This window comes from Patiria miniata, unplaced genomic scaffold (genome assembly GCF_015706575.1).
Source record: "Patiria miniata isolate m_02_andy unplaced genomic scaffold, ASM1570657v1 HiC_scaffold_5, whole genome shotgun sequence".
Classification (NCBI taxonomy): domain Eukaryota; kingdom Metazoa; phylum Echinodermata; class Asteroidea; order Valvatida; family Asterinidae; genus Patiria; species Patiria miniata.
The window spans coordinates 39,394,903-39,421,898 of record NW_024037072.1 but is presented as its reverse complement, the minus strand read 5'-3'; the positions used below and the strand labels follow the sequence as shown (position 1 = coordinate 39,421,898).

The 26,996-nt window shown below is 40.6% G+C and overlaps 2 protein-coding genes across 6 annotated transcripts in view; both read left to right on the top strand.

The window, feature by feature from the left end:
• Positions 1-947: 947 nt before the first annotated feature.
• On the top strand, positions 948-8,088 carry LOC119740370 (cyclin-A3-3-like). The gene is made up of 8 exons (XM_038215644.1): positions 948-1,245; positions 1,681-2,017; positions 2,561-2,703; positions 3,453-3,554; positions 5,011-5,166; positions 5,778-5,936; positions 6,371-6,619; positions 7,158-8,088. Exons 1-8 carry the CDS (start codon positions 1,141-1,143, stop codon positions 7,251-7,253), a joined length of 1,347 nt encoding a protein of 448 aa, XP_038071572.1. The 5' UTR covers positions 948-1,140; the 3' UTR covers positions 7,254-8,088.
• A 2,838-nt stretch (positions 8,089-10,926) lies between these two features.
• Positions 10,927-26,996, top strand: part of LOC119740369 — a 41,125-nt gene continuing 25,055 nt past the window's right edge. For 4 of the 5 annotated variants that reach the window (XM_038215640.1, XM_038215641.1, XM_038215639.1 and 1 more), the window contains exons 1-9: positions 10,927-11,207; positions 18,041-18,129; positions 19,240-19,457; positions 20,009-20,298; positions 21,588-21,869; positions 22,407-22,548; positions 23,538-23,796; positions 25,140-25,294; positions 26,374-26,559. In XM_038215640.1, coding sequence (XP_038071568.1) covers positions 11,201-11,207; positions 18,041-18,129; positions 19,240-19,457; positions 20,009-20,298; positions 21,588-21,869; positions 22,407-22,548; positions 23,538-23,796; positions 25,140-25,294; positions 26,374-26,559 — 1,628 coding nt within the window. In that variant the 5' untranslated portion in view covers positions 10,927-11,200. The remainder of the gene's footprint in view (positions 11,208-18,040; positions 18,130-19,239; positions 19,458-20,008; positions 20,299-21,587; positions 21,870-22,406; positions 22,549-23,537; positions 23,797-25,139; positions 25,295-26,373; positions 26,560-26,996) is intronic. The other variant, XM_038215642.1, reaches the window with a different exon arrangement.

The following is a 26,996-nucleotide window of genomic DNA, read 5'->3' as shown; positions in this document are numbered from 1 at the left end:
CCCATTTTGTTTTGAACATGCTGTCTCGATTTAAAGTATATTTAATCCTGTAGTAATTGAAAACCAAGTTATCAACATATGTTTTGGAGCATGCTGTCTTGATTTGAGTTATATTTAATTATGTAGTAATTGAAAACCAAGTCATCAACATATATTAGTTTAAATATGTTGTCTGGACTCGAGTTATATTTAATTCTGAAATAATTGAACACCAAGTCATCAACGTATTATTGTCAGTTGATCAAGGGAAACTTTGCAGATTTAATTTTAATCATCTCTTTGGAAATCGTATTTTAAGAAGATCATTATTAAAAAAAAGTCTCATGTAGCGTGATCAACTCCCCTTTAAATGCTTTAAACAGTTTTGCTCAAAAGTTTGAAGTTTAAAAGTGTTCAAAAGTTTGCCGTGTTGGATGATGATGTTTGTAATAAAATATTAAAAAGTAGTATTATTTAAAGGTAGGCCTATCCCTTATTTAAGCATTCAGGCGCAAACACCAACCATTGGTCAACAAAATTGCCCTAAAATTGAGCAAATCTATATAATATAGTACCCAACATAATGACTCTTCTTAGTAACCAATAATTGGGAAATACTAACCAACAACTTGTCAAAAATTATTGACCATTTTTCAAATGATGGCTTACCAACAATTGGTTCTTAACATTTACCCAACTAATGGATGATTAAAAGTACCCAACAGGCTTCCGTCTGTAATTTTTCGCAAGTTTCAGGTAAACGTGTTTGCCCAAAGGCCGCTGGGCATTTTTCGCTCGAAAGATGTGGATGTTGACTATTGTATCATCGTTGGGAACAAAGTTGGGCAAAATTTGACCATTTCTTTTGCAGTGTATATAAACTGGCTATCTCATAGTTGATCCTCATGTTTGAACTCGCGCAGGCGCATCTCCTTCCAAAAACGGCGGCAAATTCGATCCTGACAACGAAACAGCAATGATTTCCATCGCCGTGCACTGATAGCCTGATCGTCTGTGTGTAGCATCCCATTGTGTTGTAGGAATTTGTCCAGGTGTATTGATCATTCTGTAAACCCAGCTCCTTGTTGGTATAAAACCTGACGCCGGGGTATCTTCACGCATTTGAAATACAGCGGTCCATGCAACACTATAATCATCGAGATGTCGCGTGTTTTGGTAGCCCATCGGCCATCAGGAACATGGGCTGCGAGTAAGATTGGAGGATATTCGGTCAAGATCGTCAAACAAGTCCAGGAGAAATCCGAGGTAAATCTTTTTTTCGTGTAAAGTCACCATGTAGTTATCACATTTCATGTGCTTGGTATAGTTGGACAAAGGTCTATACATGTAGTCTATTATGTGAGGGGTTGTAGTTGGATAGTTGGAGGGGCTAGGTCCACGGTGTAAAAAAAACCTCTTTCCAAGACCAAAACTGATACACGCCGGCGTTTGAACTGAAATTCTGCGCGGCTTTGAACCGCCGGGTTTCCTCAGTAATATAAACTTGAAAACACTGAAATTACGCTGGAGTAGACTAGTTCTTGAGCTTTAGGAATACGAGGGTCAACTTGTCCTGAGCCCACGTACTTACAAATGATTTTTATTTTGCATGCATCAAGAAACTGCAGAAGTCCATTCTCTCAGTTGCTACCAAACGTGACAGTGAGTTGAATTCGAACCAATAATACTTGGCCTTCTCAGCATCATCTTTTCAGAGACGTAACCAATCTTCAAGCGCGAGATGCGAAACCACTAGACACCAAAGAGCGCTCCTTCAGAAGCACCAAGGCCTGTGACATCCGGGCAAACCCACCCAAATGGTGCTCCGAGAATGTGCCACCGTGTGTCAGTGATAAGACTAACCATGGTAAGCTGGTTGGCCGAGCAGGTAAGGTAGGCAAATCGAAGGAGGCAACGGCACCCGCAGTACGACGGGGAAAGAGAGACGACATCCAAGATACAGAGCACCATGGCTGCTTGGCACCGGCACGGGAACAGTGCGGTGCGCCTCCCTTCGGACTGCACATTGCACAAGATGGTAAGGCCATAATTGAGCATTAAAATGTTCTTCGTAAAGCAAGCTTTTGCTAAGAACAAAGTGAGTTTAGGTAGTGGTGGTGGTGGTGGTGGGGGAGAGGGTTAGTCTAGCCCCAACCTGCATTGTGTCCCCTCCCGAAAAAAAATATATTCGTTATTTTTCGAGAATGTATCAAAGGTTGTATTTTAGTTTCATCAACTTTCATGTGGTTTATTATAGAACATAATGTAGAAAAAGAATGTTGCATCCTGACGCCACGTTTTTCATCATATTTTATCTCAATGAAGGTCAGTCATTGCAAAAAAAATGTTGAAGAGAGATGAATCTGGGACTGAGAAACGTTTCGAATTTTGTTACAAAATACTTTGAAAATGCACTCAACTTTCCATAGACTTTGTACACAAAAAGAAGCGGCGTTACATTCTTTCCATCCCCCCCCCCAATCGAATCGCGCTCCCCCATCCATGGCATCTCTCAATTAATGAAAAAAAGTGTAACAATGACGAGGTCCTTACAAAAACTGCCAATATTGTTTTGTTTCAGTCGAGCCAATGGAATTCAGTGCTCTCAAGCTGGAGTTGGATTGCATGGAGGAGATTGCTAGCTCAGAATGCCCAGAAGCAGAACCAGAGAATGATCCCATGCTCATGTCCGAGTATTCCACAGAAATCTACAGATACCTACGGGTAAATGCATTTGAAGTCTGAACTAAAACAAACTCAGTGTCGTGACTGTGGAACCAAATAATTATACAAATGTATACGATTTTGAAACCCAAGGACTCCATGATAATTTATAAAAAGACTTTTTTTCCGGATGAAAATCGATCAAGTATTTTCAATATCAGAGACGGATCAAGGAGAGGGTGCTAATATTTTAGATCAATAAGACGATTATTGCTTTGGCACGTGCTCAACATTCGGGCGTGCGTAGCGCACTCATCACAGAGGCAAAGTAATGTCACAAATTAAAGGGGTGGTTTTCAGCGCCCATCTAGATCAAAACAGCGCAGCCCGGCCTTATACGCAGTAGCTAGAGTTCGAAAGAGTTTCCGTCCTGAACCCAGAGTGTGCTTTTTGTTTTATATGCATCGAACTATGATCCTGCACTAAATTAATTGAAGCCACTATCGATCGAGTATAACATTGCTTTGTTTTCCGAAACAACCATGCATTTATTTTCAAAATGAACTATTATATAATAACAAAAATACCTCGCTGGGGTCTATTTTCGACTGAATCAGTGAAGACCGAAATCTAACGAAAGCCATATCTAGGGGATTGAGCGATGAGGCGATTTTTAATCTAAAAATTATAATCCGGATTACTCGACAGCTCGGTTAACTCTCGACAAGCGTTTATTGCCAGGTTAATTAGCCCTGAGACTTCAACAAAATTGAAACAAACAAGTTTGAATGTTGTGTTGCATTCCACAGAGCATGGAGTATAAATGCGTGGTGCCAACCAGCTATCTAACAGGACCTGCTGTAACCCCAAACACCAGGGCTGTCCTTATCAATTGGCTCGTCCAAGTTCAGGTATGAAAAGGATTTTCTTATCAGTACCATATTTTAGTAGCTCATTTTTGCCAAAAGGACCTTCCATACTATAAGCTCTGAACTTAATTACTCTCTAAATTCCAAAGAGTGAAATTAGGGACAAGACGTTTTAGAGTGAAAATCACTCTCATGTTTGATTGAAATAGTCTGAAAAAAGAACCACTTCAGACGAAGCTCGAGTGAAAACTCGATCTTTACAATTGAAGGAATTTCACTCCAAAACGTCTAGTCCCTATATTCACTCTTTGGAATTTAGAGAGTAATAGGTGTAGGTCGACTATATAATTGGCTCGTGCGAACTGTAATAATAATTGATATACCATTGAGAACAAAATACAACAATTGAGAACAGAACAAAATTAAAGACAAAAACAGTTAAAGTCTTGGAGGCGCTTGTCTTATTGTTTACGTTCATGAGTGACATAAAAACAGAGGTTATTTGATAAATGCTTGTTCCACAAAATCAAGGACTAAATTGCACCACGGTTCTGTGGGAGATAGCAGTGATGTAGTGCCTTGATGCTGGGCCTTGGCCTTAAGGCTGCCTTAAGGCTGGATTTTAGGGCCTTGGCCTTGGCCTCGAGGCTTGAGGGCAAAGCCTTGGCCTTGAGGGATCACGGCCTTGCAATTTTGAGTCAAGGCTCTTCAAGGCCCATAGAGTTTTGCATTTTCCAGATAAATCTGTTCGAAATTTTGCTGTTACCATTTTAATCGTATTACCATGGAGGAGGGAAACCCCTTGTAGATTTGTGTGTTGGGCACACTTCCACTTTGATAGCATCACATGTTGTTACCATTGTAGTAGATTTGCTGCAAACATATTCTGTACGCTTGTGGGGCTAATGAGATGATCACTTAAATTGCATACAATTATGGAATAGATCTGATTGGTTGTATGTCTCCCTGATAAGTGCTAAAGATTTGCATGTATCTGTTTTAGATAATGCTGATATTTCTGACCATGTTGGCCCAGCAAATAAAAATTTCCCAAACCAGTTTCTTGGATCCCCCTTTTGTTACACTCGGGAGAATTGTGCGTCAATAGAAGTAAATTTTATTTTGTTTTAGTTAAACCATATTGAAGACCTGAACTTATACTTTAATAGATCTAATGCAGTCATAAAACGGTTTATGCGAGCATGTTGATTGCAATTTAAGACATGTTGTTCTTCTTAATGGGCGATTCGTGATGATGTGTCATGTGACTATAATTAGTTCTATATCAGTGGTCATTTTATTAAACAGGGCCTTGGCCTTGGCCTTAGCCTTGAGGGTTAAGCCTTGGCCTTGGCCTCGAGGCTTGAAGGTCTAAGCCTTGGCCTTGGCCTTGGCCTTGATGGTCAAAGCCTTGGCCTTGAAGGTTTAAGCCTTTGCTCCAACACTGGGAGATAGTGATGAATTATTTCACATTCTTATTTCACATATCTGTGTGTAGGTTCACCTGGAGCTCTCTGAAGAAACCCTGCACCTGACTGCCATACTCCTAGACCGGTTCCTGTCCCAGCAACCTATCGGTCTGAACCTTCTCCAGCTGCTTGGGGTGTCGTGCCTGTTTGTTGCAAGCAAGTACGAGGAGCGATCTGCACCCGAGGTACATCAACTGAAAACGATATATCACAACGCCTGGTAACCTGTCAATACCTCTTTTCTTATGCCAACCCAAGACTTTCTAGGGTCCGGACCTTTCTGAAAAAGCTGACCAGGCACTTAACCTTTGCTTCCTAAATGAGCTATATAGCGTGAGGTCGCAGCTCTGCGAGTTTTACAAGAAAGTGCAAGTTAGTCCGGATCTCGTGATATTTAGTGTTTCATACTGTTTTCTTGCCTTATTTCAAGGTCTAGATCACAGAAAGCCCCATTTGTTTACGTCAGACATCTGTTTTGGGTTTTGGTTTTAGCTCTAGTTCTTGTCCACTATACACCCACGAAAAAAAAGATACAGAAGGATCAAGCTTATACTAGAGCCCCTGTCACTGCCACACCTAATTTAGCGCGCAGCAAATAACACTTGGTTTCGCAACGTGCGACGTTGCGTCCGAAACCAATGGACTTCGCCAGGCAATTGATGATGTATTAAATCCAGAAAAAGATTCATTTGATATCTCGTCTTTACACTACTGGATGTCTGAGAATATACATCAAAATTATGTTAAATTAACGCTTCGGTTTGTCTGCGATTTTTTTTTTTTTACACCTGTTCAGGTGGAAACCCTGTGCAAGTTGACTGACTACACATACACCCATGATGCCGTGTTGATGATGGAAAGACGTATTCTCCATGTCCTGCAATTCGATCTCTTCAGCCCCACACCGATGACGTTCTTGGAACAGTTCCTCAAGGCGGACACTGATGAACAACGGGTAAGGTTAAAAGCAACAAAACAAAAAAACCTAAATAAATCAAAATTACAATGTATACAAAACAATGGGGAGCCTCATTTTTTGTTTTCCGGGGTTATAAATGTAATATTCGGAGTAACCAAGTTTCCAAATAAAGTCAAGATGAGACAGATAATGGGTAGTGAATGCTTCTAGGACAAAAGTGCTCCGCCAGGTACTCGCTGAGAATTGTTTTGGGTCTATTGGTATTCGTTTCTTTACCACACCAAACCAGCCAAAACGTGGTAGTCAAGTATTCAAATATAATATTGCTAGCTTACTGCTTGTTTCAAGGACAAAATGCGCAAAATGCATCTCAGTCTGATGAAATCGTATGACATTTCTACGTTAATTTGTAATCATAACAAAACTGCATTTTCGATATATTATGACTGGAGATTTTGTTCTATTGCTAGGTTGAATTCCACTTTGCCAACTACATCCTTGACTTGGCTCTGACCGACGCCTCGCTTCTCAAGTACTACCCGTCCGAGCGGGCCGCGGCGGCAACTTGCCTAGCCCGCCACCTTGCGGGTCCGTGGGTCGATGAGGACTGCTGGACCGCCGATCTTGTCCAGAGAACGGGCTACACGGAGCAGCAGCTTACAGCGTGTCTGGCTGGAATGGCGAGGCTTGTCAGTGAAGCTAACAAAAGCCCGTACAAGGTGTGGAGATGAGTCGCACGAATATCTGACTTTGCCTTATAGGGGCTAGGGATGGGCGCAGCAAGCATGGGCGTCGCGAGGGGGGGGGGGCAAGGGGGCACTTGCCCCCCCCCCCCCCCCCCCGGAAAAGCAACCAAAAAAAAAAAAAAAAGGAGAAAAAAAAAAAAAAAAAAAAAAAAAAGAGGCGCGAAGACAAAGTGGTGTACATTTAATGAGTTGCCCCCCCTCTAAATCGAGAATGTGTTGAGAAATACAAGCATTTTTTGGCAGACAATTTTTTTTGTGAAGGGTACAGCAAAGTACTCATATAAGTGACCCTTCAAAAGGACGAAATGATTCGTGCACGCGAAATTATTTATTTCCAATATTTATTTGAAATTCCATTCATGCACTTTATGTATATTGCTACATCTCTCAAAAAAATCTGGAGTCTAGCTCATTTCATTCGACTATGTTAATAAAACTTGCCTTGAATAATTATGCCAAGCCATAGTCAACTGATTAATAATTCTATATTTTTTTGCAATTTCTTATTCAGGCTACAACAGAAAAGTTTTCCTGTCCAACCTACGATTCTGTGAGCTGTATTCAGGGGCCGTGCTTGATCAAGGCAGAATTTCTCTCCGATCTGTAGCCATATAACGGGTTGGTTCAACTGGGCACCGTAGACCCGTTTTGTTGGAGCCGAAACGCTATTTTCAAGTCACGGTCGAAGTTTCAACACAGTGATTCGATACAATAATACACATATTCCACTGGCAATGACCATGAGATGGTTAATTTTGTTCATCTATGGATGCGATTTCATTTGTCGTGCTGTTCTTTTTTTTTTAACTTGACAGGAATTTGAAGGAAAGTTAAAATTACGTCGGCACTGTTCCCCGAACGGAGATGATTGATTTCAACAATAGTTTTGGGACATATAGAAATGTCTTTTGCCTTCAAACTTTAGAACATCCTTTCTCAAAACATTCTTCTTTATTATTATTCTAAATTATTCTTTAAACAAATGTCTTTCAATGGTGTAGACATAATTTGCCCCGAAGGAATATACATGTATTAGTTTTGTGACGATGAAGCTGTTTTGCTACAGTTGCAATACAAGGATAGAGTGAGGATGGAGTGAGCGAACCGTGTTTTCAATTCAGATTTTGAAAATGTAGAGTATTTATGATTATTTTTTCGAGATTATATTTTGTGTAAAAGATAGTTCCAGATATATACTTGGTGTTTCGGGGAATGGGGGATGTGATCCCTTGAATGAGGCACATACAATCGGGCTACACTGCCTTACTCCCTAATCGTGGGCCGTACTGTGACGGTCAGCACGTGTTACACGCACGGGAATCATTTAAATTAAGAAAATTATAATTTTTGTTGATCGTATTTCGTTTGTTATGCTACAGGCTGGACCTGTCCAAAAATAAAACAAAACAAGAATTGTTTACAGTGGTTGTTTATAAAATGGATTACATTGAATTTGCTTTAATGTCTATCAGCAGTATTTAATGAATGTTTTGACCTACATTTAAAAATCCCTGATCAGCCTGTTGATTTAGAATCCCGGTTCTGTTTGGCTTAATAATTTTTAGGGTCTAAAATACATTTTTCCGGGTCGACATGACCCATTTGACAAAAAAAAAAAAACTTGGCAAAAGTGTCACTTTGACTCAGAAAAATTGCTCTGAAAACTCGGATTCCGGGTCAAATCTACCAGGAACTTTTTTTCCCAGGCCCAGAGTTTACAGCGCGTCCGAAAACTACAAAAAAAAATTGAGGAGGTTCTACCATAGATTGCGACCACTTAAAATCGAACAAGGAAAAAACCTTTTAGAGAATAAGTTTCCCTCCAGCTCCACTAATATTTTGAACCTATAAAACTGGCAAGGAAAATATCAAGAACTTCATGAAAAAAATACGTCCTCGCAAAAATGTTCTCCTCCACTGCAAATAATATTTAGTGGGACATCGCAGGAGTTATCTATGGGAACGATTTTGCTGTAACGGTAGTACCTGGATAACTGCTCAGCGGCGAACCCAGTAGGAGACAAATGGTGATATCGTGGTCACCTACATGAAGAATAAAAGGGCGCATACTACGGGCCTATTATGGTGCATATTTTGGGTATAATGGAAATGTTGACCTTGGATCATATGCTTACTTGTAGTTCAAGTAATTATCACATCACAGTATTTCTCTTTCAAGTTGGCAAAACTATGTAGGACACGCGAAAATTGTTTTTCGCGAGCGCCAACTTAAGTAATGCACGCTTCTCCTGGTTACCTGGCTCTTATGAAAATGCAATAGCGCCATCTACAGTAATCACAAATTTGTTACTGTAATATATAAAGCGCGCAATGGGCGCAAAAGTTAACCTGAACCTGGTTCATTTCACTAATACCTTTTGTATCACAGACTTTTCAAAGGGCAGGAGGTTGTCACATAAAGTTCCAGCTGAATCCAGGATTTTCCCGGGGGTTGAGTGGATGAGGTGTTGAAGTCAACAAGTTCAGCCAAACGGTAGCAGGTCATCTCGTACCTTGGACAACTCGTACCTTGGACAACTCGTACCTTCAACTCGACATCGTTATACCGAGTCGTACCTTGGACAACTCGTGCCTTCGGCAAGTCGTACCTTCAGTTAAGACGACTCGTACCATCACGAGTCGTAACTCATTGAAAGTGGACTGCTTATTGTTAAAATAAAGGCGAATCTCTTTTTGGTGTGGGCTCTCTTCCCCCCCCCCCCCCCCCCCAAAAAAAGAATTTATTTATCGCGAAACTGCCGGCCGCTGCGGCAGGTTACTCGCACTGTGTGCGCAGCATGCACAGGCCCACGCGGTACGTTTGCGGTCAACCTACGGTAGCCATTCGTGCAAAGTGACACGGTTCTTGTTGGGCCGCGCTGACCTGTCAATATGGACGTCTGTGCACGGTGACATTGATGCAGTCTGCCGATACATTTAGAGACTAAGGCCGTGTCCGAAACGGGCTTCCAGAGCTACGGCTACGTCTATTGTCAGCGCGTCTCCGCGTATTTCTAATGGAGCGAAGACCTAGACCTAGCTCTAGACAACAGATTCGGATGCAGCCTAAGGCTGCATCCGAATCTGTTAGGCTGCGTGCAAATATTATGGAACTGATGTTTTTATCCAAGATTCACGTCTTACCATCATTTTTGCAATGAATGACCTTCATTGAGATGATATATGAAGAACAAAGTGGCGTCAGGTTGCAACATTATTATTATCCCAAACTATGTGTTTACCGCAAAAAAGAAGAAACGAAACCAATATCCTGTTTGGTGTGGTTTCAGCGGTAGCATAAAATGGCACGACAGTAGAGCGCGTGATGAATATGCATGACTATGACGTCACTAGAAGCTCATGAGTAATATATCACGCACGGTACTGATAGATATACATGTACATGTAGATGCACACTGTATGTGCTGCATCCCACCGATGATATCACATTTAACAAGTCCTCTTTCTACTGTCGCGCCGCCATCCTCTAGTGTCGTCCCACTCACCGATGATATCACATTTAACAAGTCCTCTTTCTACTGTCGCGCCGCCATCCTCTAGTGTCGTCCCACTTACCGACGATATCACATTTAACAAGTCCTCTTTCTACTGTCGCGCCGCCACCCTCTAGTGTCGTCCCACTTACCGATGATATCACATTTAACAAGTCCTCTTTCTACTGTCGCGCCGCCACCCTCTAGTGTCGTCCCACTTACCGATGATATCACATTTAACAAGTCCTCTTTCTACTGTCGCGCCGCCTCCTCTAGTGTCGTCCCACTTGATGATCATCGGTAAGTTATGCTACCGGTTTCAGCGGTTTCAGCGCGTTGAAACCTTCGCTCGTACACCCCGCCCTGTTTGCAGGGCGGGGGGGGGGGGGGGGGGGTACGAGCGAATTAAGTTGAAACCATGGAGGAAGGAAACACTGACTGCTTTGTCTTAGCGTGAAGATGAAAACTGCCATATTTGTTAGTGTAAATTCTCGTTCACTAGCATTAACATTTTCAATGATAACGAGAGTTTTTTTCGAGTTACAACCGTAACTCAAATCGTAAAAATTATTTTCAACCTTAGGTGGAGGAAAAAAACTAGTGCACAAACAACCAAACAAGTGGCTACAGGTTGTTGTCGTTGCATTGGGCTGTGCAATATGTCACGGTCACTCCTTATAAAAGGGAAGAACATATTCTGAATTTACAGCCACTGAACCTTGCTCACAGAAGTAATATAACACATTCTGTAACAAAAGTACCATTTTTTATTTGATTTATACCAGTATGATAATTTCATATGAAGAGATTAATAGTTTGGGACATATATTTGTATTGCCGACCGGCGATAACAAAAACAGTAAGTGTGATTGATGTAACAGCCAAGCTCCCTGGAAACGGTACGCTGTTCAGTGTAAAATGGCGCCGGACAGTACATTTGCAGACAGATGATCATGATGGATGGGCAATATTTGTCTTGTTACTTGATTCATTGCTTTCATCTGGACATAGCCTGTGTGGATTTACAGAAATAGAGCTCGTCACCATATAAATCACAGACATGAAACGTAAGTAACAAAAGTTAGATCTTTCTTAATCTAATTTTCGTCAAGTTGAGATTGAGAAGTTCGCTTTTTAATTTCCCAGCCATGCATGCCAGCTGAGCTAGCTGAGAACGAATGTCAATCACTTCGGGTCGCTTTGATGTGTTTTATAGCTCCATGTTTTGATTCACACTGGTTTTATTATGCAGCACAAACATTTGCACGAAATGGATACCTTAAGTTTTGGGACTCCAGTCTCATACACAGTATTGAGAGTCCCAAATTTTTGGACTACCCTTATCTCTGAACCCACACAGTCAACCTCATTAGCATAATACTGTAAATAAAATGTTTCAAAAAAGGCATTAAGGCATTGTCTAACGAAGCACAGTGGTGCTATTAATTGGAGAAAAATCTGCTTTTAAAAATAATGTTACATATCTGCATGAGTTTACCAGGAAAAAAATTAGTTTGGCGGCTTTGCATGCATGGGAAAAATCTATGTAGCGCGCAAGTTTAAGCTTGCGTGCACAATTTGTAGCAAGGAAATTAATGCACGCGCAAGTTTAAACCTGCGCCTGCGTGTGCGCAGGTTTAAACTAAACTTGCACGGGGACCCAAATTGTGCTCGACAGGTCTTTTCCTCGCAAGTGCCAATTAAATAACCGTGTGCTTTGCGCGGAGTATAGTGAAACCATCCACCAAATTGTGGGCGAATCGCGCCGCCAGGCTTCACCGTGCGCGCGTGACACATGTATACACCGGCACAAAACTATTTAACCGTCCAACGGACGGTCACGTTGACTGGCGGAGAGACCTGTGCGTACTCCTAGAACTATGAGGCTCCACGTGAGCGGAGCCTCATAGATGTAGAAGCCCGCAAAATTGTCTGCAGCACAAAACACTAATAAAGTACAAAAACGTCCATCAAAATTGCAGACATTTCACACAGAACCGCTGCACAGTTTGCCCCTATACTCCGTACTTTACCTCTTGACATACTCACGTATCTGGGGCACAACTAACATAAGTGGATTCTGTCGGTTTTTAGGCCAAAATGATGAAAAATATGCCCTTTCCGCACTGAGCCAACCGAACACTTGAAACGTGCACGCATATGATCGAGCGATGATTTTCGGTTCGCTCGGAGCGCGCCGCGGGGGGTACGGTACATGCACTTGTACGCATGCACATACTATCATTTCGCCTGTACCGTACCCCCTGCGGCGCGCTCCGAGCGAACCGAAAATCATCGCTCGATCATATGCGTGCACGTTTCAAGTGTTCGGTTGGCTCAGTGCGGAAAGGGCATATTTTTCATCATTTTGGCCTAAAAACCGACAGAATCCACCTATGTTAGTTGTGCCCCAGATACGTGAGTATGTCAAGAGGTAAAGTACGGAGTATAGGGGCAAACTGTGCAGCGGTTCTGTGTGAAATGTCTGCAATTTTGATGGACGTTTTTGTACTTTATTAGTGTTTTGTGCTGCAGACAATTTTGCGGGCTTCTACATCTATGAGGCTCCGCTCACGCGGAGCCTCATGGTTCTAGGAGTAACCTGTGCGTACAAGCCTGGTCTGCTCATGTTCCCTAAGCTCCATGGTCTGCAACACACGAAAACATGCTGCGCTTTATCGGTCAGCGGCTAAGTGCAACATTCTCGTCAGGCACTATTCTTAGGTGCTGAGTTGGTATTTTACAGGTGTCGAGTTGGCGGGTGCCGAGTTGGCAAGGTGCCGAGTTGGCAAGGTGCCGAGGTGCCGCGTTCCATACTGAGGAACGGGGAGAAGTTATGCGTCTATCAATTGTTTAGCTCCCCCCCCCCCCCCCCAGGCTGCCCCAACTTCGGACCTGGAGTAGCCGGGGGGGGGGGGGGGGTCATTACATTCGATAGGCGCATAAATTACCAGAATCGTTCCAGCAGCAGGTGTGGGCTGAGTGGATGGTGAGAGATCCCGGGTTCAAAACCCTATTCTGATTTGTGGCATTGGACTCTTGTGGAGGATTTTTTTTAAGGAAATAAAGTGCACATGTTTCAGTGCTGTTGTGGCTTAATCATTTACTAAATGAAAGCTGGCGCCAGCCAAATATCCATGCCTAATTTGAATGAAAATACAGTATCCTGACGCAACATTTGGAAGTTACTTTTAGGGTCCCATTCCTATAAAAAAAAAAAAAACATTCTTATGTTTTGCACTCATCCAATAAGCTGGCGAAATGCTAATCTTATGTTTTTAGAATTATCTGGACAGCTGGCAGTGATATCCCATAATATCAACAGAATGTATTGTGTGGAAAGAGGGCAGGGTATTGATTTGTGAGGGAAATTAGGGGGTAAACCACAGCGATGATGACAAAACATGACTTGAAAAATGGAGTTGACGATAACGTTTCAAAGCACTTCGCTGATTAGCAAATGATTTTGTGACATGATCTCTGATTGCATGGTTGAGAAAGATGGGGGTTATAATGTAGGCTAGTCCTACAAAATGGTCTTAAAGGGAATATACAACATTTGCAAACATCGAAAAATAAAACTACCCAGTTTTTACGAAATACCTTACTAGGATGTTGGTAAATGACAGTCTCAAGCATCTTGTAAAATTATGGCACCTGGCATTGCCTGGTGTGAAGTCATTTTCAAGAAAATGGTATTTTTGTATACATTTCCAACGGTGGTCGGCCGACCAGCGTTGGAAAAACCTAACTATTTTTCAACTACTGCTCCAAATTAACCATTTTTTTTCAGTCCAAATTTTGTTTGCTATTGGTTACATGTTTCATGAACGGGTGCAGGCCAGTTAGACTGGTTCCCGTGCCTTACAATTTTCCATCATCTATAAATTGATCCATTTTATCTTTTGTGGAGTCAGGGAACCAGACTAATTAAACATTTTTGTTTTTCTTGGTTTTTCCAACCTTTTCGAACACAAAACTTCAAAAATGTCAGTGTAAGGCCAAAAAAAAAAATAAGTCGGTCTCTGGTCAGCGCGCGCGTCGATTTTAAGCATGCGCGTCGATCTTTTTTTTTTCAAAAATGTTCCGCGGTAGCTCCAACAGCGCCCTCTATTTCCGCACCTCCTCAACTTTTTTTTCCAAAGAGCACCAAGGAATGGGAAACTGCACCAAGGCAAATGATCGAAAGCACCAAGGCAAATTATGGAGGCCACCAATGTACATGAGGACACCAAAAAAGCAAAATAGTACCCACCTTGTCTGTACAATCCAAGCTGAAGAAAAAAAAAAAAAAAAGCCGCGTGGCCGCGTCAATTCCGGAACTTTGGTCTGACCAGAGACCGAATATTTTTTTTTTTTGGCCTAACACTATTTGATCTATATACTAACCCCTCAAATAGTTCATTTCTGAAAATTACATCAAAAACCAATGATGTACATTCCCTTTAATTGGCAAAAGTAATAACACCAAAACAGGGTGTATCAAAAAAAAGAAAACCCAGTTGATGTGAAAAAATCTAATAAATATTTTCAAATAAGTAAAAGATCATGTGAGAAGCCAATGTGTCCTCTTTCCAGTCAGTGATACCTTGATTGTGTGTCTGTGGCCACGGATGACTGAGCATTCGTTGTTTATCTTTCAGGGGTCAAAACCACATACTGGGCCAAGTTTTTTTTTGTACTTTACGTAGTAAGTACTGATTCATCCCCTTGGAAGATTTTTTTTAAAAAGGGAAAATAGCACCCTCTTTTATCCCTTCCTGACTCAGTCCTACTTCGTATCCCCTCATGTTTTTGCCCCGTATCCGCGTAGCCACTCCAGGGGAATTACTTTGGACTTAAGACTTTTTTTCTAGCTCCTTTAACTGCGTAGCCACTGAATTTAAGGGGGTGATCTTCAAGTGGTGGGGTATAACCAGGGTGACCGTGAAGGTAATGGTAAAATTCTGCTTGATGCACTTCGAAAATCTGCCAGATTTAGCAAAAATCTGCTAAATCATCTATTATTACATGATGTACATTGTAAACACTTATACTCACATGCAGATGTTATAAAATTTCCTTAAACAAAACAAAAATCATACAATTTCCTTTAAAAAAATTAAATAATAAAAAAAAATAATTTGCATATCTCGCTATGCGGCACTATAGGATCTTTCGTAGCTACCGGTAGCCTTGGTCAATGCTCTCGTCGTTATTCGTGCCGTACGCGGTCAATCGTCGGCATATATCCTCACGCGCTATGCACATGCATGTAAAAATACAGCGCGAACAGCGACCTCACGCGGCCACTATATTTATGCAAATTAGTTGGAGACGATGTCGAGCCTTGGTTCAATCGTCGGCCAAAGCTTATGTTTTTCTTTACTTTGCGCTAGATTTCCAGCGCACGACCTCGTATGCGAATACAGATAATGTAGGCGGGGCTAATATGTGGAGTGTCCAATCACACCTTGGTAAATCTGGACGTCATCAAATTATTTGCAGCTATTCCGGCTTTTGCGGACGTGACAGGAACCACAGTTTTTGTGCATTGGTGCCGTGTGCAGAGACACACAATGTGGACGCGGACGCGTGTATGGATTACGTACGGTGCCACGTTTCACTATGCAAGTTTCCACGCAACGATCGACCAATAAGAAAACAACATTTAAGGTCAGCTAAGGCTATTAACATAATGAGCACCACCCCCAAAACCTCACATGGACGATTGAACCAAGGCTCGACATCGTCTCCAACTGATTTGCATAAAAATAGTGGCCGCGTGAGGTTGCTGTTCGCGCTGTATTTTTACATGCATGTGCATAGCGCGTGAGGATATATATGCCGATGATTGACCGCGTACGGGACGAATAACGACGAGAGCATTGACCAAGGCTAAGCTACCGGTAGCCTGGCTTGCAATGGTCTAAAGTACTTAACTTTGTTCTAATACACTTCAGGGAACCTGAAATTTAAGCTTTTTTCAAAACTAAAAGCTATATTTTTCTGCTAAAAAAATGCATTCTGCTAAGGTTTCTGTCAAATCTTTTTTTTTTTTTTATTCTGTCAAATTTAGCCGAAATTCGGCTAAAATTGTCAGCCTGGGTATAACTGCAATTACTCCATGTGATGCCTCTATCTAGCAAAAGTTCTTCACAAGATAATCGCATTTGAAGTTAATCCTTTTTTTTCAAAATTACATTTTCAACCAGTTTGCAGCAGATTTGAGAAATGTTTGCATGTCCAATAACTTATGATTTGTTTTTGCTATAAATGCATGCTTGTTTGTAAAAAAATATATCTTATTTAAACAGTAATTCATTAATAAAAGTTGTGAGAACATCAATACGCTGAGGCCTTCATTATTTTTCCATTACTTTATACACAGTTTTTGTCACTTCCTGGGAACATACTATATTTTTGTTACTTTGTGAGAAATAGTTACTTTTATGAGTCATACATACTGTGTACAACATAGAGTAATTTTGTTGAGCATCTGTTCTTCAACATTGTTCGCGCACGCACGTCCACACACACCCATCCTGACACATGAAAATCCATGTACATGTACATGTATGTTCCCTCTGGCCCTAGCGAGGTGAATTTTGTCACTTTGTAAATTTGTTTAACACTTCGTAACCCCCCCCCCAAAAAAAAAAAAAACCCAGGGGAAAAAAAACACATTGGCCGGGTTTTTGGGTTTTTGACTAATTACAATAATTAAGAAAGTAAACAATATTTCCTTTTGAAATTTGGTCAAAATGTTCTTTGAGACAAATATAATAAAAAGCTAGCAAAATTCAAAATTGAAAAAAAAAAAAAATTTCTAGTTTTTTGGCATTTCGTGAGATAACAGCGACGATGTATAGGCCTACATACGTGTAGACATAATAAATGGAAATACAGCAAGCAGTGAGCAGTTGTTTATTTTGGAAGAAATCATGGATGTTGCACAAACAAATGTAAGTTTATCATGTTTATTATCATGTCACTTTGCAACTGATGGTTTTTGCCCAACAGCAATCAGATAGGCCTATTATTGTGGAAAACAAACAACGACAAAGAAATTGTATACAAAACCATACATACCGGTATACCGCGGTATTAAAATCAAATTTTGTCTGGAAAATTTTGATAAATTATTGTCTGAGAACTCTTGATGATGCAGAAAAATCACTTGCCAGATGGAAAATGCTGATTAAACTTCTTTGTACAAATGTCACTTTTCACAAGGATAACAATAATTCTATGTACTGTGTAGAGCCTGCATGACCACTTCCCATTCCAACTTTTGAATTCAAGTGCAGCCAGCTCAGAACACTGGAGCCCACAAGTACAAGTGCAGACATAGTTGTGTCATTCCCTGGCAACTGCCACAGACACCTGTCTCTATTTATTAAAAGTTCACCCAGTTTTTGTGCACCTGTGATTGCACACGTTTTTAACTTTGTACTTTGAAGTGCAGAAACGCACACCTCAGCCTAGCTATCAAATAGCTATATCGGTATCTGCATGTAATACATTAATGCACCGAATACCACTCGAGTTCCGTCCGGATAATTAGCAACGGAACTTCTTGAACCGTTTGCACAAAGTGTTGATTTTCTTTATCACGAGATAAGTGATATGCGCACTGCAAAACACACGGTGAATCGGAAAAATGGAGTTAACTGAAAATACCACATCACCAGCAACTGCTGTCTCGTCAACTTCAAGTACCGGTACATATGTCCTTGTTTTTGTTTTGTGTCCGTCGTGTTTATGTGTGGTAATCTACTGAACTCTCAAAATATACCAACCTCCAATTGATGTAACAAAGCAAGGTTAGCCTACACCTGTCTACACCTTTTTAATTGATATTGTATATACAAAATTTGTTAACTTGTTTAAAATTCTTTAACTATTGTTTGATTGACAGCCATTGAAGTGAGTGAGGAGAACTTTGAGGCTCTTCTTGTCTATGATGATTTATTCCTGGACTACTTCAATGCTTTCCTGCAACTACCAGTAAGTTTCAAGTAACATATTTTAAGAGTACAGTCGAGTCTCATTAATACAAACTCGTTTGGACCTAGCCAAATTGTTTGTTATATCGGAATTTTGTATTAAGAGGAATATCAGTGCCATTCATTGTGCACATACATGCACAGTCAGGACCGAGGCTTTATGTTTGTTATAACCAGAATTTGTATTAACAGAGTTTGTACTAATGAGAATCGACTGTATATGACTTACTATTTTCGGGGTGATTTGAACTTTAAAACTAAAACACAAGTCATGTAACATGTCTAGGCTATAAATGTGTATGTATGCGTAATGATCATACCAGCAATATTTCTTTTCTACATTTTAATTTATTACCAGTTTGTCTTTTATTCTGCAATACACAATTAACTTTGACATGTACACTGCATTGTTGTAGTCGAGTACTTTTTTCCGAGTACTGCTGAGTACTTAGGTTACCAAATCAAGTACTAGTACCTGTACTTCCAAGTACAAGTACAGGTCTCCGAGTACGAGTACTTGTACACAAGTACGAGTATGAGTACTTGTATTCCGAGTACGAGTATGGCATGTATGAGTACTTCTATTTCCGAATACGGCCATACGGCAAATGATTCATTGTGCGTAATTGGCCCAGACCGAGATATAGACCCACTCACGGCTAGCTGTTAAATGTGTTTGTCCGGACGTGCACAGAGAAAAATCAGGAAACTTTTATTTCTCTGCAAGCCAATCAACCATTTCGAACTGAAAGTATCGATAATAAAATAAGGCTGTGGTAAGTCACGCTATACAAAATTTTTGTACTGCTATTCGAGTACGAGTACTTTGATGATCGAGTACAATTTCATCATGTCGAGTACGAGTACTTTGCTGCCCGAGTACGAGTACTTTGCTGCCTGAGTACGAGTATCGTCATCTCGAGTATGAGTACTTTGACATTCGAGTACGAGTACTCTAAAAAAAAAGGACTCGAGTAGTACTCGAGTACCAGTACCGAGTACGACAACACTGGGACACTGTATGTGACAATTTTCTTTATTGACATTAATTGTGTTATACAAGTTCCTTTAAAGCCTCACGTTTCTTTTTTGTTATTTTTTTATTCTTCAGGCATTTCCTCAACCACTGTATTACAATCGTCTGACGGGAACCTTTCAAGAAGTGGATGACGATGGCCAAAAGACAACTTCTGCTCTGGCGTCCATCGAAGAGGGCATCCCAGGATCACGGCTGCGATTGCGTCACGTCGCGGCGTATGCCCCTGGAGACGAGGAGAGAGAACGAATCCTTGACTGGGCCAAAAAAGAGAGGCTACCACTTTTTTTAAGGTATGTGGATCGAACTGCTAAGCTTGCCCATTCCATTTGCTTATCACAATAAAGTGCTACCTATCAGCATGATCAGCGACTTGTACCAGACAAAAATTACCCAAAACTGGGAGTTACAAGTAATGTCATTCCAACACGCTTGCAAGATTTCAATCTAACGAGCACAGCAAACCTGTTTATCTTGTGCCAAAAAAATTAGAAACTGAAATCTCAAGTTACGGGTGTAAACAGCTCTAGATAATACTGGTTAATCATAATTTATCAACTTCAAAATATGTTTGCATATTTTACTCCCATTGAGATTTGTTTGAGTGCGGCAGAATATAAATAAGGGACCCTCTGCCTGATTTATGCCCAATTTAGGACCAAATTCCAATGAATTTTCCAATAATTTACTCTCAAAGTTATAACTATCAGAAAATAAAACTGAATGAGTTCAAAATTCACCAACAAACATGTCAAAGATTTTTGGCAACAGTAGCATTTTCACATGATTTGCACATTGAGTCCATATGAAACCCCCTCTGATTATTTGTAACCTCCACCTACAGAACAAAGCTCTTCCTAGAGTACAAGCTATGCAAGCTGCTGCTGCGGCCGTTGGATGAGCGCCGGCCGGCCAGCCGCCAGAACTCCTCCCGTGACCTACGAGGTTACAGCCGACAGACTACCAGCTTCACGTCCACCTCAGCCAGCTTAGCCCAGAGCCGTGAGCCGTCCATGTACGACAACGAAGGCAGCGAGTATGCGTACTGGCTGGATGAGAACGAACGCATGGCGATGTTTAGATATCTGCGACCGGGCAGTCGGTGCATCAGTCTGCCACCCATGTTAGACATTGGTGAGGCTCGATGCCATGTCATTGTTTTTACAACAATTGAGCAGATAAACTTGCGTTCAAACGTTAGATTTTTTTTCTGACCTCTTACCAAACTCGTCCAAATAAAACAGATGTGCCCAGTGAGAATTTGATGCTCTGTATCTGACAGCTAAAACTTGATTGACCTCAACGAATGGGAGGTTTGCGGTAACACCATGTGAATAATATCGCTCAGTGAGTTGTGTGGTTCTAAGAAGAACCAGTTGGTTTAACTCGACGTTTCAAACAGTATGCTCTGCTCTTCATCAGGAGACTGGTGATTGATGGGGCCCAGGTTTTTTTTAGGAGAAATTTTTGTAAGGCCAAAAAAAAATAATATTCGGTCTCTGGTCAGACCAAAGTTCCGGAATTGACGCAGGGACGCGGCTTTTTGGGGTTTTTTTTTTGCTTTTTTTTTTTTCTTCAAGCTTGGATTGTACAGACAAGGTAGGGTACTATTTGCTTTTTTGGTGTCCTCATGTACATTGGTGTCCTCCATAATTTGCCTTGGTGCTCTCGATCATTTGCCTTGGTGCAATTTCCCATTCCTTGGTGCTCTTTGGTAAAAAAAAATTGAGGAGGTGCGGCAATAGAGGGCACTGTTGGAGCTACCGCGGAACATTTTGGAAAAAAAAAAGATTGACGCGCATGATTAAAATCAACGCGCGCGCTGACCAGAGACCGAACTATTTTTTTTTTTGGCCTTATCTTATTTTATCCACTGACAAATGGTTGAACATAAAATTTGACTGGTATGGGATATTAATTTGCAACGTCTGTAACACTGGAAATCAAGCTCTAGTCATTTTGAATTCTTTGTGTTAATCTATATTTGTAAGTGGGTCATTCTATAAATTGAGAGTCCAAAGTGTGACATTATTCCTGTCCCTGTGACCTTGGTACTTTGTAATTTGCCGTTCAAGTATCATTAAAATTACGTCAAACTAATTTTTTATTTTGTTGAATAGTTTGTTTGCTTCACCTGATCACACTTGGGGGCAGAAATACAATTAAGGAGTGCGTCTAGAATTACAAAATCATAGATGTCAGATGTTACAAGGACAGGAAGAAAATGGACCCAGATTCATAGAATGACCCATGTGCAATTTAACAGTTTCCCAGTATGGTTTATTTGAAAAGATACTGTTAAAAAAATAGATTTTGATGTTTCAACATTTGTTCTCATAAAACATTGAGGTGCTTGCTAAGTTAGTTGTGTCTCTTTACATTTATAAGACAATAGAGACATTTCCCGCCATTTTTCTCCACAGGCCCAAGCAGTCCTTTGTGGAGTAATGAAGTCCACTCGGACGTCCCTGCTGCAGTCAGGAACGTCGGTCACCGCGATACCGCCGTAACCAAACCATCCAGTAAGTCGGCATCAGGCCGGCGCTCAGTCAGCAAAGTGGTCCAGCTACCTCCTAGCACTCAGCCAGAGCCAACTGAGAATGGCTGGGTGGCAGACAACATGTCAGAGTTCACGGAGGACGTCCAGCGGAGGTTGAGTCTCAACGGGGATGCTGAGAGTAGCTCGAAACACGAGGGAGGGGCAGGCAAGTTGCACCTTGTCGCTTGTGACGTATGCACATTTAATGGAAAAATAATCAAAATCTGTAGAAAAGTGTTCACCAGGACTACTTGCTACCACACAAATATTAGGCAGCTGGAAGCCTTTGTAAAGTGTTGGCTTTGTTTAATGTTGCATACAAGTAATTGAATATTTACCATGTAACTTACTGAATTAAATATTTTTTTTCACATCTTTTGGGGCTTTGGAAATTTATGATAGAAATTATTGTAATCAAGTCGGTCATGAGTCAAGTCAAGTCAAATGTTACGGATGATGACCAATACTTTTGTCAGTTGATAACAGACAGGATGACTTGTAATTGACTTGTGATGACTTAATTTCAACTAAAGGTTGCCAACAATTTTGTTGAGCGTCTGCATGCCTTAAAACCAAAATTACTATGCAAGAACATTTTCATTTAATTTCTCTTTCCTGACATCTTTTATGACTTTAATAATGACAGAAAGTGCAAATAAATGTCTTCATTTCCTTGTCTGGATTTTGTTATTCACGTTCTTAGTCAGTAGAAAGAGCGCCCTCAGGAGTCCAGGAATCAAAGGACTATCACCGAAGAAGAAAACCACCATCATGATCCCAAGTACAGACGACACTGTCAGCCATACGCTGGAGGAATCTAGCAGCACCTTCCAATTCTTAGACAGGTACGACAATTTTGAAATAAGATTAAGTTTGTAAACTTTGTAAATCAACACTATTGTACCTATCGTGAACTGTATATTGTTATGGTGCGTCAACTTGACAAGTATTTTGTTTGATTTCAAAAGGGCCAATGTGCTCAATGTACCATTTGCAAGCAGTCATTATAGGAGTTTAATCACTCATGATTAATATGCATATTAATCAGCAACTGTCATATCTCTGTGAAAAATTGAAGTGCCGCTATACTCTATTTATATTGGTTTATTTTTATTCAACTCGTGGCCCTCAGACCAAGAATGTTACAATATAAAAACATTAAATATTACACAACAATGTAGTTCAAATATGAAACAGAAAAATGGGCAAAAGTAATGGTCCATCCAAAACAAAAAAACATAATGAAAACAATTGCACACACTGGAATTAAGTAAGATTGATTGATTCAATTGACCTTAAAAGATGACACAGCCACCAGGAATAAGATATCGCATAATTAAAGCACACTGTAGACCCAGACATATTATGAAAATCATGTACACACTGTACTCTAAGTACAGTCTAAGGCTCGAGATTCCACATATGTATCTTTTTATTTCACCTTTGCAGATGCCGGATTTCAATATGAAACCAGATTTTAATAAGGGAAACCTATACTTGGGATATCTCGAAAATTGGAGTATATTATCCATCGAGTTGAATTCAATAAAACACAGGTCTCATTAAAGTAAGAGGTTGTGTCTGTGTCCCAATAGGCGTATTAGCAAAATGAGTTAATAATGCGAGTTGTAAGAGTTGTGATCAAGTACTCACAAGTCATCACAAGTCAGTCACAAGTTATCCGGTTGTTCGTACGCTGTACTTGTCACCTGACCTGTGGCTTGAATTGTAATTTTAACTACTAGTGATTGACTCAATTCCAACTCTACTGGTAAATGACACAACAAACTAAAAAAAAATTAATCCTTAATAAAATAACTCAACTTGTTGTCAGGGTTCCTTCTCCTTCTGACGATTTCCCTGCCCAACCTCCGGCCCGTAGCCCCACCTACCAGACCTCATTAGAGCAGAGCCTGCTGGCTGGAGATGCTGAAGATGAAGAAGTAGATGAAGAAGAAGAGGAAGCCACGGGAACGGCAAGTGTGATTGAGTATGATGACGAGGAGGACGAGAGGACAGAGTCTGAGCTGAGAGAGATGGAGGGACGGCACCGAGTCACCTTTCAGCAGCTCAAGGATCACATGATTGGCAGTGTGAGTCTGCAAGCTGTGTGATGTCATATACAGGGTGACCCAAAATAAATGCAACCCTAAAACATTTGCCTTTTTATTTCAAAAACGTCATCGGTGAACTTTTATGTTTTGGATATCAGATTGAAACTGAGAGCTTTTTCTTTCAAATACTGCAAAAAATCATGAAATCGGCACATTGGGTTGCTGACAAAATGCTAATTATGTATAAGAAGTGATTTTTTTTCATCCTTTCCAAAAGTGCTTCAAACAGTTACAAATGTTACTGTAAGCCCACTGTGCAATTGGCTTTCATTTGGATAATTTCTTTAATTTTTTGACATATTTATGATGCTGAAATGGTTTAAAATACAAACTAAAAGGGATATTTCATTGTTTTTTTCAATATTTTAAAGAAAAAGCTCTCGGCTTTAATCTTATATCCAAGACATACAAATTCACAGATCACGTTTTTGGAAAAAGGCAACTGCTTCAGGGTTGCAAATGTTTTTTTGGTCACCCTGTATTTTTGGAGACGTTCACAGTACTGCACTCCACCATGCATTAGCTAGTCTTGGATCAGGACATTGTTGTATATTAGATACGCAATCACCTGCCGCAAGAGGGCGTAATCACATTGATTGAGTATCTCCCACAAACTGCTATCACAACAACGTCTTGGGAATCTTGTAATATCTCCTGAATAATTGGGGGAACTAGTGCGCATGCGCTGCTTCTGCAGGCAAAGGGCCGTCATGAATATGCACAAAAGTCATGGTAGCATGCTACTGGCTGAAGTTTTGGAGTTTGGTTCACAGCTAGTATTCAAGGTGTTGAATGCGAGCTGCATGCGTTAGGCAAAACAGGTGTGCGGACATGACACGACCAGTACAAGATTCCCAAGATGTTGTTGTGATAGCGGTTCATGTGTGAAAGCAGTTCACTTTGATACACCCTCTTTCAGCAATGATCGAGCGTCCAATATAATACAATAACACCTTGACCAAAACTAAGTATTTGGCATAAAGGGACCACTTTTCAACTTAATCAGTTAATATGCACGTATTATCCTTGAGTTAATCACTTGTCCATTCTTTCCTTGCAGTGCTAGACAAACACAAAGGCAAATGTTGCTGTTCACAATTAAAAAAAATCTGACTTAAGTCCATTGTGCAAAATGAGACTATGTCCAGGGTTGTCGATATGGACTTTTGTGCTGCAACCTTTCACCCTATTCACTGTTGACAATTTTCATATTTTGGGTGTATCATAGTCCAAAAGGCAACAACATGCATGTAATTTGTTCAATTCTTGTAAAATATTGTGTGTATTTGAATATTAAACCTTGTTCTTCTTTCTCCACCAAGTTGGAAGGCATGGGATACTTCAAGTCATTCCTGAGTGGCACAGCTGGGGAGGACATGATGAATTTTTGGTTAGACTGTGAATTGTACAGTGACAACGTTCAAGCCATACACCTCGGGGAGACCGCAACAAATTCAACCATGACCAGGTTATTTAGGTATGCATAAAATAAGTGAATCATTCATTATTCCTTACTTGTGCCGCAAAAGCAAAAAAACATAAAAAAGCACTATGTAGTAAAAAGGAAATTACATCAAAACACTGTAAATAAGTTTTTGAAATTAATCGAATAAAGGGGATATTCCTTCTTTCTTCTCTTCTAACGATTACTTATTTGAGTCTAGAGATTTAGTTTTTGTAATGGGGATAGCACATTTTTAGAAGTTGACATATTTGGGTTTTTGGTTTTCCATTTTTCCACTTGGGTGAAATACACCTGTCAAAACAAATTCTGCAATGAAGGGTTTTTGCATTGAAGGAAAACAGACTTTAATGTCAAAGAATTGATCTTACAAAATCAGTTCTTGGTTGTTGGTGATTCTTGTTCAAAAACGATGTACTGTATAGCTACTTTGAAATTTCAACTGCAATATTCCAGGCTAATTCATAACTATTCAATGCATTATCTATTTACAAATTTACACACATTGTCTCGGTATTATAGTCTTGTTTATGTATTTTTAAGACATAAAACGTTTGCGATGACCACTAGACACGTCGTAACTTGCGACGTGTTTTAAGCTGTTGTCAAGGAACTTACGACGCGTTCAACACATGGCAAGTTTCATGTAATGGATCATATGAAGTATTACACGTGGTAACTCGGGTTGCGACGCATCGCAGCGCTTTGTGAAATCGGGTGCTGCCTGTTGTCAGGAGACTTAGTTTAACAACAGCTAGACATGTTAAAATGTGAATCCCTGCCCCTTTTCTTTATAGACCATTATCATGTTTTGGCCATCTTGATTTTTTCCCATTCAAATCAACGAAAGCGAGGCTGGAAGGAAAAATAGTCTGGTTCCTTTTTGCACAAAAAACATCATTCGGTACTGTTATTGCATACCGGGAACATGACAGAGATGGTGGCAGCATGATAAAGGTCTCTACAGAGACAGGTTACATTTTCGTCAGTGGTGAACATTTCGAAACATTTCTAGTATTGAAATTAAGTCATACCAAATTAAACTCACACAATATGTAATGATTGATACCGACTTTATGTGAATAATATTGCAGGGACATACAGGATAAGTACAAGTTCAACTTGACTTCCGACGCCAAGGAACAAATCAAAAGAGCGCAGGGTAACACGGGGCTGAGTGAGTCGGTCTTCACACGGACCCAGTATGATGTCCTGAGGAGGATGCGCTCATACTGGGTGGCTAGGTTTGTCCTGCACAAGGAGAGAACGGGCAACCTAAGGTACTTCCATTGGTTTGCTGTCATGTGTAGCGGGTTCGACTGGGTTAATTCTGGGTGCTAGGTTTATCTTACAGAAGGAGAGGTGGGGAAATGTAAAACACTTTTAGTTGGGTTCTGGGTATGGGAGTGAAGTTGTACTACTGGGTTAATTTAGGTGGCTAGGTCTTTCCTGCATAAGCCATGATAAGGAGAGAATGGGTAACATAAGGTACTTTCAATGGTTTTGGGGTATGTATAATGGGTATGGACTGGGTCGTCGGGAGTGGCAAGAGTTTTATGCACACTGAGTGAATGGGTAACACATGGGTACTTACATTATTTTGCTCCTTGTAATCTGCATGTGTACAAACATGTATCGTTGGTTACCTCTTCAAGAGTCTCTCCCAGTGGTCCCTCCCAACTGCCTCTTGTGACCATGGAGGAACACGTGTGTTCCT